The 16,894-nt window shown below is 38.5% G+C and overlaps 1 protein-coding gene across 6 annotated transcripts in view; it reads left to right on the top strand.

Annotated features, from left to right (window-relative positions):
• The window catches only part of LOC135108319 (rab GTPase-activating protein 1-like), a 42,175-nt gene that overhangs the window by 19,854 nt on the left and 5,427 nt on the right, over window positions 1-16,894 (top strand). For 5 of the 6 annotated variants that reach the window (XM_064019154.1, XM_064019155.1, XM_064019152.1 and 2 more), the window contains 13 exons: window positions 474-621; window positions 1,119-1,243; window positions 2,302-2,503; window positions 4,414-4,493; window positions 4,882-4,899; window positions 6,464-6,631; window positions 6,760-6,948; window positions 8,406-8,531; window positions 8,988-9,173; window positions 9,846-10,020; window positions 13,729-13,880; window positions 15,256-15,360; window positions 15,867-16,022. In XM_064019154.1, the coding sequence (XP_063875224.1) occupies window positions 474-621; window positions 1,119-1,243; window positions 2,302-2,503; window positions 4,414-4,493; window positions 4,882-4,899; window positions 6,464-6,631; window positions 6,760-6,948; window positions 8,406-8,531; window positions 8,988-9,173; window positions 9,846-10,020; window positions 13,729-13,880; window positions 15,256-15,360; window positions 15,867-16,022 (1,830 nt within the window). The remainder of the gene's footprint in view (window positions 1-473; window positions 622-1,118; window positions 1,244-2,301; window positions 2,504-4,413; window positions 4,494-4,881; window positions 4,900-6,463; window positions 6,632-6,759; window positions 6,949-8,405; window positions 8,532-8,987; window positions 9,174-9,845; window positions 10,021-13,728; window positions 13,881-15,255; window positions 15,361-15,866; window positions 16,023-16,894) is intronic. The other variant, XM_064019153.1, reaches the window with a different exon arrangement.

The following is a 16,894-nucleotide window of genomic DNA, read 5'->3' as shown; positions in this document are numbered from 1 at the left end:
CACTAGAGAGAGAGAGAGAGAGAGAGAGAGAGAGAGAGAGAGAGAGAGAGAGAGAGAGAGAGAGAGAGAGAGAGAGAGAGAGATTACTTTAGATCCCCATCAGTCTCCCTCAATCCACTTGCTGTGACATTTTCCCTACAACCAGAGCTACTTCACTGTTTTTTATTCTTCCTTGCTGTGACAACTAACTATTCATGGCCTGCATTTTTGTAACTTTTCCTCATAAATACCCACTTGTTCTCTCTGGGCATTGGTGAAGGAGGTAGGGGAAGCTGTACTGTGGAAAGGAAAGAATACCATTGCTAGGGTAATGTAAGGAATGCTCAGTGACTGGTAGTGTAGAGACCAAGCTTGGATCATGCAGAGGAGCCAGCACACAACACTATGCTCCCTCCCACCCTCCCTCCCTCCATTTCCACATAGCTGAACCCACAGATCCTAATTAATGCCTTCTTTTCTGCCTCTCTGTACAGGTTTCCATGGGCAGCAGTGTGAGTGACAAGAAGAGCTATGTGATCTCAGGCCACTGGGACCCTTGTGATCCAGTGTTTGCTGTGCTCAATCAAGAAACACCTAAGGACCGACGGGTGTTCATGACAGTTGCCATAGATCTAGTCATCCGTAAGTGACTTCTGCAACTCGTACTTAGTTTTTAAGTGGCCAACCCAGTGCAGTCTTGCCTCATTTCAGTACTTCACTAATGCTGTCAGTTCCAAGTTTTTTTTAGCTCTTCATTTGTTGGATTGTATATACTATATTCTTTTTTCAGTATGCTAGTTTCATATCATCATTAGTAGCTTGAGTTCTATAGCCATAAAGTAAAGGCAATTTTTTTTTTCTATACACCAAATTCAAATTTACATTATTTCAAAGTTGAGTGACTAATTTTATCTTAAATACCAATTTACAAAAGTAATCATATTTATAAATAAGGTCCTAGAACATGATCTAAAAGTGTTCAAAGAAGCATTTTTTATTTATGAATATTATTTAAGTAACATAAATTGTGATATACCTTTATGGATTTACTCACATATATAGTATACAGTTCTGCTTAATAGGAGTAGGTAAGTCACAGAACAGGATGATTAATGAACACAACTGTTTCCATGCATCAGGAGGAATCCAAGAGCCAGTGCGCTTCACAATAGAGACCAAAGTGCGGGTGTATCCACAGAATGAACGTTTCTGGTATTTCAGCAAGAAACCACTAGTGCACCTCTTCTCCCTCAAGCTCAAGCAAGTGAGTCTTTGATGAAAATGTACTATATTTCTTTTGTTAGGATAGGAAAGAGATCCTTTTATCTCATCTCTTCTGGAACAAGGGAAAAGGCTGATGATGATGAGGAGGAGGAGGAGGGTTTGTCACATTTTAATGTCAGGTTTTACTTTACTTATCTTGGATGCCCTTCCTGAATGGCAGCCTCAGTTGAGCAGCTTAGGTGAATTGCCAACCATGGTTGATGAACTCCACCTGCCTGGATTTGTTGTTGGGGATATCCTTCTCTTAAGTGAATTGCCTACCATAGCTAACAAGCATCACTTGTTCGGGTTTGTAGTTGGAGTTGTCCTTTCTTAGGTGGATTGTCTACCATGGGTATGACTCCCACTCACCTGGATTGGATTGGTAAAGTGGCAGGGCACAGCACTTCTAGGGCTCTGACCTGCTCTGAGATCCTCCAGAGATTTAACCTGGGTGTGCAAGGTCTCAGTTATCAGGGGTGCCACAAGGACAATGAGGAGGTCTTAACAAGGAAGAAGCTATGTACCAGCAAGAAGGACTTATGCAATTGGCATTCTTTTCACTCATGGAGCCATCTGGTAATTACAATTGAAAATGAGAGAGGGCAAGCAATGCATCTCATCAGACCATCCCTTGGCCTGCTTTGAGTACTCTTCCTCACAGCCCTACTATCCACAGCTATACTTGTGTCAAAAATTTGTCTCCTTCTCTATTGCTTAGTTTTTGTTTTATCCTTGTGAGATAGAGATTAAGAATACATATTACTATATTCCCTCTTCATTTATATTTATTAAAATTTCCATCAGTGGCAGGGGTTACTCTCATGACCAACTACTCCCTCTTAACTCCAGCTAGTGTAATAGGTACCTTCTTTTCTGAGTTTTGAGCTTCCTTTTTTTTTTTTGTTTATTTATGTGTGGTTTTGAGGTTGTGTTTGTGTCTGTTTATCTATTAGCTGAGCACACAAAATTTGAGTCAAGCTTATGTTGTCTTGTCTGCATTGGTGCTTTTATCATGTGTATATGTGTTTTAACCCCACTCTCTTCTGTGTTTGCCAGGTGGACCACTCACCACAGGGGGACAAGCAGTATGTGGTCACTGCTGTAGACAATCTTGGGGAGGTGGAACGATGGCGACCCTCCACCATGTCCCTCTCCCTGAATCTCTCCTCCCTCACTTCTTCCACTCTCTCCTCTCTCTCTGCTGGCCGCTCCCCATCCATTGCCTCCATTGAGACACCAGGTTGTGAAGAGGACACAGGTAAGGACTACAAGTTCTTGGGTGTGATCACACTTCCAACAAAGCCTTATATCTTTCTCATAGAAGTAATTTACATTTACTAAGATAGTTGAGTGAAATCAGTATGTTGTTATCAGTTTTATTATATGCTCTTTTTTCACCATCAATTTTTGCACCTGTATAAGAACACAATAAGAACATAAGACTGTAAGGGAAATTATAAGAAACCAGTAGATGTACAGGTGACAGTCCCTGTGTAAAAACGAACATAGGTACCTATATCCAACTATCATTCATATCCATTAATTTATGTAATATTTATGTAATATATGTATGTCTACTTAGTGACATTTTGAGAGATATAGGTCATTCATAGAAAGCTTTTCTGTATAAACTGAGTGATGGCATCCACATGTGAGCTTGCTCTAAAACTGTATAATTTTTCAGTGCTCAAGAACATTGACATACACAAGAAGTTGATTTGAGCTTTTGTCTTCTCTCAATGTCATAAACTCTGGATAATATTTCATCTGTGAATACTATTACATGATGATGCTGTCATCTGCTGGTTGGCTCATATATTGTAGTTTTATTTTAGAATGTTTTGTTAATTTAGGCATTTGCAATGGTCTGGAAAAAACTGCGAGATTCACCAGCCAATTTGACTTTACATAAAAAAACTTGGTATGCTGGAAAATAATCCTTAAGTTATTTATGTGATATCAAACCAGCTTATGAAATATTAGGAACATTTTTTAGCCACCAGCATCAAATAAAGAGCAGGAAATATGGCAAAACTAGCTAAATACTAGCACATTATCTTGGCTTTGGGATGTATTATCACCTTGGGACAAAAGCTATTTTTTTTCCCTCGATGTGAGCTTAGTTTACAGTTTTAAGTTATATAATTAACATACAACTTTATAAATCCTGGCACATATGAAAGAAACAACCATGTCTTGATGCCAAATCTTAGCAGGACACTGGTGAAGATTGTCTGTTGACATCGTGTCTTTCAACATCTCTGAGTTGCTGCTTTCTTCTGTGGAAATACAACCCATTCTTTTACACCTTGGTGCTTCTTTTGTGATATGTTTGTGCAACCATAACACATGTACTGACTGACAACAGAGTGCAAACTTGTATTTCCCACCTCAGGCTTTTTTTTTGGGTATTTTGGAGAAGTTGGTGTCTTTGATATTGACCTTTCCTTTTGTCTCGGCATAGTTTTGGCTGTCACAGTATCTCTGCAGAACAAGTAATACTGGCTCAAATCTTTTTGGATATGCCAGATAAAATATTAGTCTTTATAGAAACCAGTGGAAAATGTTTCAAACTAAATATGTAGCGAGAGACTAGAAATGAATGTGAAAACATTGAATGCTTATTTGTGAGTATTTAGCTTTTAATAACTTCTGTAGAGTGTGCATCACCAAATCACGTGGATAATGTTAGCATAAACACTTTGAGTTAATGTATTGTAGCATATAGGTACGTTACATCAAGATATATCACAAGAGGTGATGTTAGAATGTGCATCTCCAGAGAAGTGTAGGTGTGTATACTGACTCCTGCATTAGAATAGCCAGTGACCAATGGCAACTCACCCCATTGCAAACACCCTAATTGACATTGTATTTATACCAAATTTTTCTTCTTTGCAGACACCAGATTGTACAGTTACAAATGACCTAGTGTTGTACTAGTGGTTAAGAATTTATTTAGGAATACTAAATGAATTTGCTATATGTCTCAAAAACAAAACCTGTTTGTCAGTCATTAATTAAGATCATTCCCACATGACAGTTTTTCCATGGTCATTATTTGCTCAGTTGGCAAAATTATTGATCTAGAGTTGATGATCCTTTATATATAGCAACATCAGTCCATTATGACTTTTTATGACAACATTCTCTTCCATCCTTGCACAGATGATGATGAGCCCCTGCTGAGTGGATCTGGTGAAGTTTCCAAGGACTGTCCACAAGGGGAACTGGACCTTTGGAGACAGGTAAGCTGAACTTGCCCAGCATTTACTGTTTGGAGACATCCCTCAGTTTGAGAGAATTGTTTGTTTTCTTACATGCTCCAATGAATTGTACAACTCTTTTGATGAGACAAGAAGATATTGAGTAAAAGGGAAATGTAGTCTGAAGTATGGTGACAAAAATGGAAATAGATTATTTTATTTTCATATGGTGGATATCATATGGTAAGGGAGACACTGTGCCTAGATTAGAAAAATACTTCCATTGTATTTCCTGTGTATTATATAGGACAACTGAAAGGGAAGGAGTGAGATATATATTTTTGGGGGGTAAAAATATATTAATGAAATAGCAGTTCTCTTGCTTCAATGTATTGTGTGATTACACTTGGTTCTCTCTCTTACACACCAGCTGTTGCAACAGGAGGAAGTAAGTGGTACTAGATTCCCCTCATATATATATATTAAACCAAACACTCATTCAGCTTTTAAGCACACTAACTCTTGGAACAACTTGTAAGACTGAGCCATGTAGGTAGCATGATAGCCTCTCTTTCCTTGCTCTAGCTTGTTTAGGTTGTAGACAAGTCTCTGGTCTGACCATGTGAGGTGCTTTCAGACTGGTGATGTCCTGCAGTCTACCTGTGGATATTTTTGCCTTAAATTTTGGTGACGAGGCCATTTTAGTTTTTTTTTGCTAGGCTTTTGTTGATTTGTTGAATTATCATTAAGTTTTAGTGAAGACATTGACTGCCTCCTCTTTTGGAGTGTTGATGATCACTGCATGTCTGAAGTAAGAGAAAGTGACATCTGGCTTATTATTATGTATGTACAATACATGTCATATTTCAACATTTTGATATGTATTTTAGTCTGCTCTTACTGAAATATTTTTGTAGAACTTTATGTATGTACATCAACCAATCAATTATTCTGTACTTCATAAGTTTTCTTTTTAGGTAGAAACATTTTTATTCTACATTTCCCTATTGAATATACTTTTAAGATAGCACAGTGGGCCTCTCATTTAAATGTTCTTTCTTTATGCTGTTCATCATTTATGTGGTAATCCTAAGTACAGCATGACCAATGTTTACATGGAAAAGTTTGGTGGCAGCAGTCAACATCCAAATACCTATGTGGTGAGATGGCAGGATTGGGATACAACCCTAAAAGTTCCAAGACTGTTTAAAAGCAAATACTGTACAAATTTATTCAGATTCAGCTACCATGTCTGTAGTTACTTAGTGCAGTGATGAAGTCCATTCTAATACTTCTGTCATGCTTAGGACACTCCCTGAAGCTCTGATATTCAAGTGTGTCAGACATTGCTTGCAATTTGTGATAAATCTTCTCCATTATGTTGAAGTGGAGATCTTCACTCTGAACTTAATTTTGGAAATGGGAGGAAATTGTAGCTATTCACATCTGTAACAGTCATGTTGGTGAGGGTGAGGAACTCTGCTTGTTTTTAATTTACTGTGAGTTGGCCTGTCATGAAGGGATGAGGAGCCTGGGCACGAACTTGGCAGTGGCATAGTTCATGTTCAGATCTGATGTCAGGATTGCATGAACCATTTATGATATCAGTGACTTCTTTGTGGTCTGGCATTTGCAGGAGTTGTGTTTGTGGAGACTCCGTAACCTCTTGTATTTTAGGGACATTTGTCCTGAGTTTGTTTTTCCAGCTTTCATTTACATTTTCTAGTTTTCAATTGACAACATTAACAGCAGGCCCACTGTAAGTATTATTGCAGAGAACAACTTTTAACAGGCTTGATTTAACCTTACTTTATTCTATATTAGAGAATTTCTTAATTCCCCTTCATTCCTTACATTACATTCTCATTGAACTAAACATATGCTGTCTTTAATATAAGTTTTCCTCCATTGTTATTAGGGTCTACTGTACCACAAACACATTCACACCTTGTATCATAATGCCTGGAAGGAGAGTTTGTTTAGTGGGAATATTGGTCTTCCCTTACTGCCAGGTGTTGCCCAGGATGCAGGCAGACTCCCATCACCAGCTACCCAAGGGTGTGGCAAGTCTTGTAAAGCGTGGTGTGCCAGAGGCTCTGAGGGGAGAGGTGTGGCAACTACTAGCTGGTTGCTCTCAGAACCAGGACATGATGGAAACCTACAGAGTGCTGATAACCAAGGTTTGTGGGGTGAAATAGTTCAAGACTTTCATAAACATTGCAAGGATTTAGTCACATTCACTGAGATCTCAGTGAAATTGTCATCTTAGGTCTTATTCCCCTCTTCACTCTCTGTTATCACTCCACAGGACTGTGCCAGTGATCAGGTGATCCTCAGGGACATCAACCGCACCTTCCCTGCTCATGACTACTTCAAGGAAGCAGGTGGGGTGGGGCAGGATGCACTGTACAAGATCAGCAAGGCATATGCAGTCTATGATGAGGAAGTTGGGTATTGCCAGGGACTCTCCTTCCTAGCAGCTGCCCTCCTCCTGCATGTAAGTCAGGCATACCTGAGTACTTTCAGTACATCTCCAGTGGGTTCTTTTGGAATGGACTGTAAAATTTATTTGTTCATTTCAGCAGTGGTATAGGATTTTTTTTGTTACATAATTAATGCATCATAGCTTTGAGTTAATATAGAGTTGAGATGAATAATAAATAATTTGATTTTAATTTTGTTGTAGTCCTTTTTGCAGGAAGTTTGCCTACATTCAGCTTGTTCCTGAAAAGGATAACCATTCTAATCCGTCAGACTACTGTCCTATTGCTTTAATTTCCTGCCTACTTAAAGTTTTTGAGTCTATCCTTAACAGGAAGATTCTTAAAGATCTATCACTTCACAACCTCCTATTTGATTGCCGGTATGGGTTCTGTCAAGGCTGCTCTATTGGTTTCCTTACTTAGTCTTGGTTATCCTCTTTTAGAGATTTTGGTGAAACTTTTGCTGTTGCTTTTGACATATCAAAAGCTTTTGATCGAGTCAGTCGCAAAGCTTTGATTTCCAAACTACCCACCTACGGCTTCTTTCCTCTCTGTAACTTCATGTCAAGTTTCCTTTCTGACCATTCTACTGGTGCTGTGGTAGATGGTCACTTCTCCTAAATCTATTAATAGTGGTGTTCCTCAGGGTTCTGTCTTGTCACCCACTCTTTTCCTATTATTCATCAGTGATCTAAACCAAACTTCTTGTCCTATCCACTCCTACGCTGATGACCAAACTTGGTATTGTTCAGTGCTTCAAAAATTCAATTCCTCCATCTATCAACTTGACACAACCTTCTAGACAACTATCTCCTCTTCTTCAATGACACTCAAGTGTCTCCCTCTTCTACACTAAACATCCTTGTCTCTCCTTTACTTATAATCTAAACTGGAAACTTCACATCTCATCCCAAGCTAAAATAGCTTCTCTGAAGTTAATTAGGCATTCTGAAACATCTCCACCAGTTTTTCTCACCCTTCCAGCTGCTAACTCTGTACAAGGGCCTTATCTGCCCATGTATGGAGTACGAGTATGCTTCACATGTCTGGGGAGTTCCACTCATACCACTCTTCTAGACAGGGTGGAATCAAAAGCTTTTCGTCTCATCGACTCCTCTCCTCAAATTGACTGTCTTCAGCCTCTTTCTTATCTCAGCAGTGTTGCATCTCTTGCTATCTTTTACCACTATTTTCATGCTAACTGCTCTTCTGATCTTGCTAACTGTATGTCTCCCCTCCTGCAGCCTCACTGCACAAGACTTTCTTCTTTCTCACAACTAGGTAAATACACACACACACACACACACACACACACACACACACACACACACACACACACACACACACACACACACACACACACACACACACACACACACACACTGTAGAATGATATTTCCCTCTTGATGTTTGTTTGAATTTTGAAAAGATTAACTCCATTCATTTTTAATTGTTTTTCTATTTCTGACAGATGCCAGAGGAACAGACCTTCTGTGTTCTCAAGAGAATAATGTTTGAGTATGGGCTGCGAGAGCTCTTCAGGGATGGCTTTGAGGTGCTGCACATGCGCTTCTTCCAACTGGGGAAACTGATTGAGGTGAGGAAAAGAATTTATTTCAGCACCATCATTGCGCAACCAGCCAGTGTTGCAAATATGCCCTCTGTGAATCTCTGTAGTGTAGTGATTGTGGGGGAAAGACTGGACAGGACTAAAATCATGATGGACAAGGCATATTGTACATTAATTGATGTTGGCAGATGATGTAGTGATGTAATATTGAAAACATATGTTGATTACCATAAGAGAGGAGCAATGAGGATGAGGAAGGGAGTAGAAAAGGACAGGTAAATTTGTTGATAAAAAAAAAAAAGGGAATTTTGATTGAATGGATTGCTTTTACCTAAAAACCTTTTATTAGTTCAGAGAAATTCATTTTACCCATAGATCATTTGTATTTTTTCCCAAATTACATTATCTTGATGGTGTGCAAGTAATTTTTTTTTTTTTTTGTGACTCTCCTGTAGACTGGTGTACTTTCTTTTCTCCTCACAGGAGCACATACCTGAGTTGTGGCAGCACTTCCAAGAGCAAGGTGTGGAGGTGCACATGTTTGCAAGCCAGTGGTTCCTCACACTCTATACTGCCAAGTTCCCTCTGTTCATGGTGTTCCACTACCTTGATCTCTTCCTCCTCATTGGACTTGATTCAGTCTTTCAAGTGGCATTGGCTCTCCTCCAGGTGAGTGGAGAGTGACCTTACTTTTTTTAGTGTTAGAGAGGCACCCACCAAGGGCAACAAAATTTATATAAAAGAAGGTCGACTGAGGTGCCAGTTCCGAAAGATGAGCCTAAAGGATTCACCAAATGTAGGAAAGTGTTTTGAGACCTCCCTCTTGAAAGAATTCAAGTTGTAAGAAGGGGGAAATACAGAAGGAGGTAGGGATGAAAGATTGTGAATACTAATTTACTCTTGTACAGTATTAGTGAGGCAGACAGAATAGGGGTGAGAGAAAGTAAAACGTTTTGTGCAGTGAGACCATGAGAGGAGGGGAGGCATGCAGATAGCAAGATCAGAAGAAGCATGAAAATAGTGGTAGAAAATGGCAAGAGATGCAACACAACAGCTGAAGATAGTCAGTTAGAGGAGAGGAATTATCATATTATAGCTACTTCAAGCGGATATACAGTATACATTAGCTTAGTCTGGTGTATCTTTATAAGTTACATGTTTCTTTCTTTCCTTCTGTATTTTTAATGTCAATTACCATGTCAGAAATGAGTTTTCAGTCCAAAATGCAATGATTATAAATAAAATAGTCTGTGATAATAGAAACAGGAACTTCTAGGGAAACTTCTTGGGTTTAGCTTGAAGTTGTAGTGTGGCTGGCTGTGACTGTCCTGTTATTGACAGATGTCCAAGAAGGAGCTGCTGTCTTCTGATTTTGAAGGAATACTCAAGTACTTCAGGGTGTCCCTACCCAAGAAGTACCGCAATGAAGATGTGGCTAGACAGCTCTTCAAACTGGCCACCTCAATCAAGGTGAAGAAAATTAAGAAGTATGAGAAGGAGTACCTTGCCCTCAAAGGTATGTGCTTGTTGCTTGTTGTAATGATTTATCTGTAGATGCATAAAGAAGGCACTTTAAAGATGTTGGTTTGACATTTAGTATCTCACCCTAAAAGAAATAGAATGAGGTATAGATGTGTATGTTGTGTATCAGTAACTGTTCATACAAGACAACAGTCTTCACTTGTATCAGGTAGTTAGTCTCTAATTAATACAAATGTGTAATCATGTCCAGAGTATTCCATTCTGATCATAGGCATGTATAACAAAATCTTTAGTATGTTAAATGTCTGATGTGCTGAAGATGAGGTTGTAGGCTGCAGTCTCTTAGGGATGAGACAGCAGGATGGAGGATGTTGACTTCATTTATACTACTGTTTCTCAGATTTGGTTACAGGAAGAAATCTTTCAGATATGCAGTGAATTTTAAGATATTGGAGGTTTGAACTAATGTTGCAAAATCTTGTACTGTACAGCATCTGAGACTGATTAGTTGCAAGCTATGAAAGAAGACTTCCACTTTCATTCACATGTTGATCAATTCTGTAATGGAAAATAAGGAAATAAAATAATGATGCTAGTGATGGATTAGGCTAGAGTTAAATTAATGAGAAAAAATGTCCAAGTCATGCATTTTTCTATTATTCTGGATGAGAAATTACATAATTAAAAAACGTCAAGAGAAAGTTGGGTACCACTGATTTACACAGAGGTAGCTTGACCTGCAGTGTAGTGCAACAGCCATGTTTTGTTTTGAGGTACACTTCATGTGCAGTCATGGTCAGAAGTCGAGGAACACTTTGCACTACCTTCCATTGTGTTTAGAGTTGTCTTTCAATCTTAAGTTCTCTGATCTGCTAAGAACTTCTCAGTTGTCAGGTTTTATCAGCAGATCAGTGGATCTAGATTAAAGGTAAGTGTAAAATATAGTGAAGTTGAATGCAGTGCATTACTGGCCTTCTAACCATGACTATATTCTCTAAGGATACAGCATATCATTCCATGGCTTTTTTTTTTTTTCTTTTTTTGAGTGACAAGCACAGCCCCTATATCCAGTCAAATGTGTTGATTCTATTTGACACTCAAAGCCCATCATTAGGTGTTCTATTGTGCTATAAAAATGTTAAGAAACAGATTAATCTTTACCCTTATTACTGTAGTAACTTATTATTACTTTACCCTCAGTTTGGCCAAATTATTTACTATTGTCTTAGTTTTATTACTTAATCCACAAGAAAGACAGGACACCTCATAAGCCCTAATGTGGTGTTGCAGCTCTTGTTGATATGGAATTGTCTTATCACTATAGTCGTAAAAGACACACAAGAAGTAAAGATCCTCTGTTAGAGATGGTGGGCCAAGGAGAGCATCTTGTAGTACTGTACCCAGAGTGTGGGCAGGAGGGGGAAGTGAGGTGTAGGGAGGGACAGACAAGTCTAGTCTGTAGTTGTCAGGGGTTGCTGCAGTGCAATATGAGTGTCTAGCTGTGGTTTGTTGTATCTATTGTGGACTGTTTGTGCTGCTGATAAGGAAGCCGCAGAAGGTAGTTGCCAGTTGTTGAAGTGTAAACACTTTTCTTTTGCATATCAGCATTCAGTTTCAAAAGTTATTGAGAATGCCTGGAGATTCTTTGAAATGAGTACTTGTCTGTGTTCTTGATGGCAAATTTCATTACTGGCAAGTGATTCAGGGGAAGGTCTGTGGAGACCTTTGCTTCCTTGTGACAGTTGGTGATAAGATCCCCCACTCTCCTCCTCCATCTCTCCTCCTTCCTCTTCCCTCCTCCCTTCTTCCTCCTCCTCCTCCTCCTCCTCCTCCTCCTCCTCCTCCTCCTCCTCCTCCTCCTCCTCCTCCTCCTCCTCCTCCTCCTCCTCCTCCTCCTCCTCCTCCTCCTCCACACACAACATTATTTGCAGTGTGAATGTGTTTGGTTTGAGTGCAGGATGTGGTGGGCAAGGAAGAGTGAGTTGAACTAGAGGAGGTGGTTGCTGCTTCCTATTACTCCCCACCAAGCTTGTGCACTGGAGTAGGAAGTGTTTGAAAGCCTTCCATGATATGGCTGGGCTTCATTTAGTAGTAGCAGCAACCAGATGTTTTCGTGAGCCCTTAATCTTCACATCTTAATTGAATCCAAAAATGATTTGTGAAAGCATAAAGGTGTTTGATGTTTATTTTTTATGTATAAATAATTTGTTTTCATGTTTTGATTGGGATTTTTTATTGCCGAGATTAATTTTTACAGCCTGTTGCACTCACTGTCAGTTTATAAATTAGGGACTGCAACTTTGACAATCACAGTATTAACCTTGAAAGTATGTGGCTTGTGAAAAAAAAAAAATATATATATGTATCATGATCAATGTGAATTAATCTCTTATGAAGTTGAGGGGTTGATTTTCAGGTCCATGACCTCTTGTAGTTCATTATGGAATTAATGCTGGTAGGATTTAAGGTAGACGGTACAATTGTAAGATATATCTTCATGATAGTTTGCTTCTCAGGTTGCAAAATATTATTGTTTCAATCTTTATAGGTTTAAAATTTTTATGGTTATATACATTAAGATTTTAAAAATGTACATTAAGTAGAATAATGGTTGTTGATTTCATCAGATAATGAATAACCAATAATTGCTTATCAGCATTGCATTAGTCACAAAGAGACCAACTGGGTTTTACAAGGACACCACAGTACTGAGAAGTTTGAATGCTTGGTCATGAATACAATGTAGTTGTTATGTTTGAAGCTTGTTGTGTTTACTCTTTGTCAGTGATAATGTTATATTGTCTCAGCTTCCTCTGGTTATAATCAAAATGGTGTTGTGGGAATCTAATCATATCCCATCATGTCATGTGTTGAGTTGACATTTGAATCCTTCCTCAAGAGGAGGAAGGTGGGATGTGCACTCAGAAGAGCGTGAAAGTTGGACCTGGAGATAGTATATGGAGAAAGACATGAGAAGGATGAATGTCAGGGAAGAGACTGTCTATGACTGCAAAAAGGGAGAGAGATTCATAAGATGTCTGAGGGAAAATTAGGACATAAAATGAATTAATGATGATTACAGCTAATTCATTAAAATTTAGACATGCCAAGAGTTTTCTGCATTCTTAAGCCAGTAGCTGTGAGTCACCATCAGGGATGTTTAAACGTCAGTGAGAAGCATGTTCCATTGACTAGATTGTAAATTATTTAACACAAATTTTCTGGAGGTTATCAGATTTTGATATTTGGTGGCAGTAATTGACATATAGGTGCCATTTGTCATGTGCCATAAAAGACTCCTAAGATCAGTAGAGTCAGCAAAATACAGTTGTAGTGGCCAAATCATAATATGTAATTTTCATCTTTATTATTTTCTTACTTTCTGCCATGTCTTTTGTAACTGTGATAACATTATCACATTTTGTTCGTCATGTGTCTGATAAATTATCTTATATTTATATTTATGTATTCTGGCTTTTTATAGCTTTTTCTTTATGCAGGTTTGGGATAAGTGATTCTGTGATACAGAGCACATCTTATAACCTAAATGGTTGTGAGTTTGATTTTGGCTTTTGATAATTTCTTAATAGGAGAGTTTTTTTTTTATAACCTGAGCTGGTCCCATATGACATTTGTGTTATGCCCTAACAACCAATTTTCGACCACATTCACCATTGTCAGATTTTCTGTTCCCTTTCCTACCTTGCTCCTAACTCCATCCCCTCCATGCCACACCCTGCAGAACAAGAAGCCCTACAAGAGGACCCAGTGTTGCGACTGGAGAGGGAGAACCGTCGCTTCCTGGAAGACAAGATGAGGCTTGAGCGGGAGAATGATGACCTTGCACAGGAATTGGTGAACAGCAAGATCACCATGAGAAAATGCATGGACCAGGTATAGGAGGGCAAAATGATGGATAGGAAGAAGGGGCTTTATTATGAAAATTTTTTTGTGTTTATGAGATAATGTTTAATTTTTTTTGCTCTCAGTGCAAGGATTGATGTGTTGCATTTGTTTTTTTTTATGTTTGTGTGTGCTTGCCTATCTCTTTGTTTTTGGCTTGGCATTTTCTTATTTGTCATGGGCAGATGTTTCACTCACTCTCCAATTGGAGCCTTTTTCTTCAATCTGCAGATCTGCCAGTATGTGTCTAGTATGTTGTAGGCATTCAATTTTTGTGTGTTAGTTATAGTTACATACTGTAAGGAATTCAGGAGACTGATATCCAGCAGTTATTAGCGCAAAGCCATGTATACTTATGAAGTGGGATAAGAGGAGAAGACTAGAGTTAGGACTTATGTGGGAGGGAGCTCAATCTGGTCCATTCCCATGTACAACTCTTTTCCTTTTCAGTCCCTTTGGAATTAGATGAAATCTGAATAACTTTCCTTAGAGAGTAGTTTGTGCATGCATGTAGTGTACTTAACTTTATTAGTACCACAAATCTAGAGAGAGAGAGATCACCTATCACCATTAGCATCTGGCATTTTGAAGCTGTGTAAATGTATACTTAGTGAATATATATTTGGTGTTATATGAGTGCCCAGGTAGTATAGTAAATGGTGCACTTGGCTTATGTTTGAGGAGACTGAGGATGCAAAGAATTCACCTGGGCACTGGTGGAGGGGGTGACAGGCAGGTGTTGTTAGGTAAGGGAGGAGAATAAAGGAATAGGAAGGAGGTAGGTAAGGAAAAATGAGGAGAGGTAAGCAATTGTGAAGTAAATAAGGGGAAGGGATTGTGAGAAAGGTGAAAAACATCCTCAGTCAACCAGAATGTTTTGAATGGTCTTTGTGCTGAAACTCACATTTATTTACTGGGGAATAGAACTGGATGATGAGAGGGAACAGTTAGCTTACAGTCCAGTAGAAAGAAAGAAAGAAAGAAAGAAAAAAAAACGAGTTTGGAGCTCAGATGTATCAACAGAGATGTTAAATGGTGCTTTCTGTATTGTCCTTTTCTTTGGCTTCATGCAGAGACCTTGAAGGTAAAATTTTTAAGTAATTTCTTTGATAGACCGAAATATATTTTTATTTTGTTTTTTATACATGTAATTTTTATTGATATTGAAAGGCCAGTAATTGAAGTGGAGAGAGGAGAGGAGAGGAGAGGAGAGGAGAGGAGAGGAGAGGAGAGGAGAGGAGAGGAGAGGAGAGGAGAGGAGAGGAGAGGAGAGGAGAGGAGAGGAGAGGAGAGAGAGAGAGAGAGAGAGAGAGAGAGAAGGTGGATGTGTGGATGTGTTTTATATTGATGTACATTATTTTTTCAGTTGGAGGACAAGTGTGACTCCCTAGGGAAGGAAGTGGTGAATCTCAACACTGTGTTGTCTGATGCTGAGGAGGAAAAGAAACGTTTACTTATGGAAGCCAATCAGGTAAGGACAGTCCACTGGCATGGGAGCAGCCAGGTGGTGTTAAGAAGTATTGTGTGGAAGCTAATTCAGGGATTTTCAACCTGAGATGGTAATTTTAAGGAGCCTTGTATAGTGGTGGTGAACAAAGCACATAAATTGCTGGGGATTAGAGTCAGAATGTCACACCCTACTCGTTTTGTTTTAGTATTGAAGCAACACTTCAGTACAACTTATTTCACTCACACACTCCAACACAAATAAGACATGAAGGTTAAAGAAAATTCTTCATTAGCTCATCCCTATTTTATCTCCAAGTATCTGACAATCACTACATAATGTAGTACCAGTATTACTGAACAACTTGCTGTATGAAATGACCTGAGTTCACTTAAAAGGCTGTTGTAACATGTATCAGATAACATTTTTTGATATAATGAAGTGACCTTCTCCTCAGTTTGTGAAGGTCTGTCTTTTATAGTGTTTGAGAGTTTATAATGGATGTTGTGATAATGTTTTGTTTGGCACAGGTAAAAGAACTGCTCAAGAGGGAGGTGGAGAAAGGGGATGTTGAGACTCAGAGCAAGTCAGCCATCATTGCTGATTACAAGAATATCTGCTCCCAACTCTCTGAAAGGCTGGACAAAGAACAAGCAGCTAATGCACGCACTATCAACATGTACAAGGTTAGCTCTTCTGTTTCTTCAGTCGGGTCTGTCCACTGATTTTTCAGACATTGTACTGTCTGAAAGATATTCATCACATGCTCTCCTGATTTCTTCAAACTACAATGGAACCTTGGTTACCGAACATTTCCCTCTTTGAATAAATTGGTTTTCGAATAAAATTTTGAATTCATAATTGCTTCGGTTGCCATACCATAATTTGGTTCTTGGATAAGGTTATTTGATTTTAAACATTAAAAGATGAAGCAAAAGCTGCTGTTTATTGCTAGTTTGTAGTTTCTACAAATATTTCCTTCATTTTTATTTATCTGGAGGAGAGAGAGAGTGTGTAAGACAAGTCTTTTATTGTTGTACACTATGAAGGCTAGTGAATACAACAAGTAATAATACTCTTTAAACATTAATACTGTGTTAGATTTCCTCAAGTAATAGAGCTGGTCTTTTTAGAGCCTCACTTGATTTTGTTTATTTGTTCAGTGCTATTTATATCAGATCTGCTTGAAAGAGTTAATTAATCATCAATAGATATTCTAAACACTTCCCTTTCCAGCATTCAGTTGTCCTTTGATTCCTGCATCCTTGGTAATATTATATTTTGAATTTTTTTTGACAACAATAAAGTGAGGTTTACTTGTTGAAATTTCAAGTGTTTAAAACTGTAATGTGTAAAACCATCACCATTTAATTTTAAATGTATGCTGTACTTCAGGAAATTTTGTGTGTGGTGAGGCACAGCATGATCATACTTGTTAAATTAAATTTGCACTGCATTCTTGATATGACAAATTCTGGGAGTTGCTAAGCCACTAAAAAAAATCACTACATTGTAATCTTCCACTGGTGTCTTGCCACTTCTATTTGGTCATGATCTA

The sequence above is a fragment of the Scylla paramamosain genome, chromosome 17, assembly GCF_035594125.1.
Source record: "Scylla paramamosain isolate STU-SP2022 chromosome 17, ASM3559412v1, whole genome shotgun sequence".
Lineage (NCBI taxonomy): Eukaryota > Metazoa > Arthropoda > Malacostraca > Decapoda > Portunidae > Scylla > Scylla paramamosain.
This window is presented reverse-complemented; position numbering and strand designations above follow the sequence as displayed.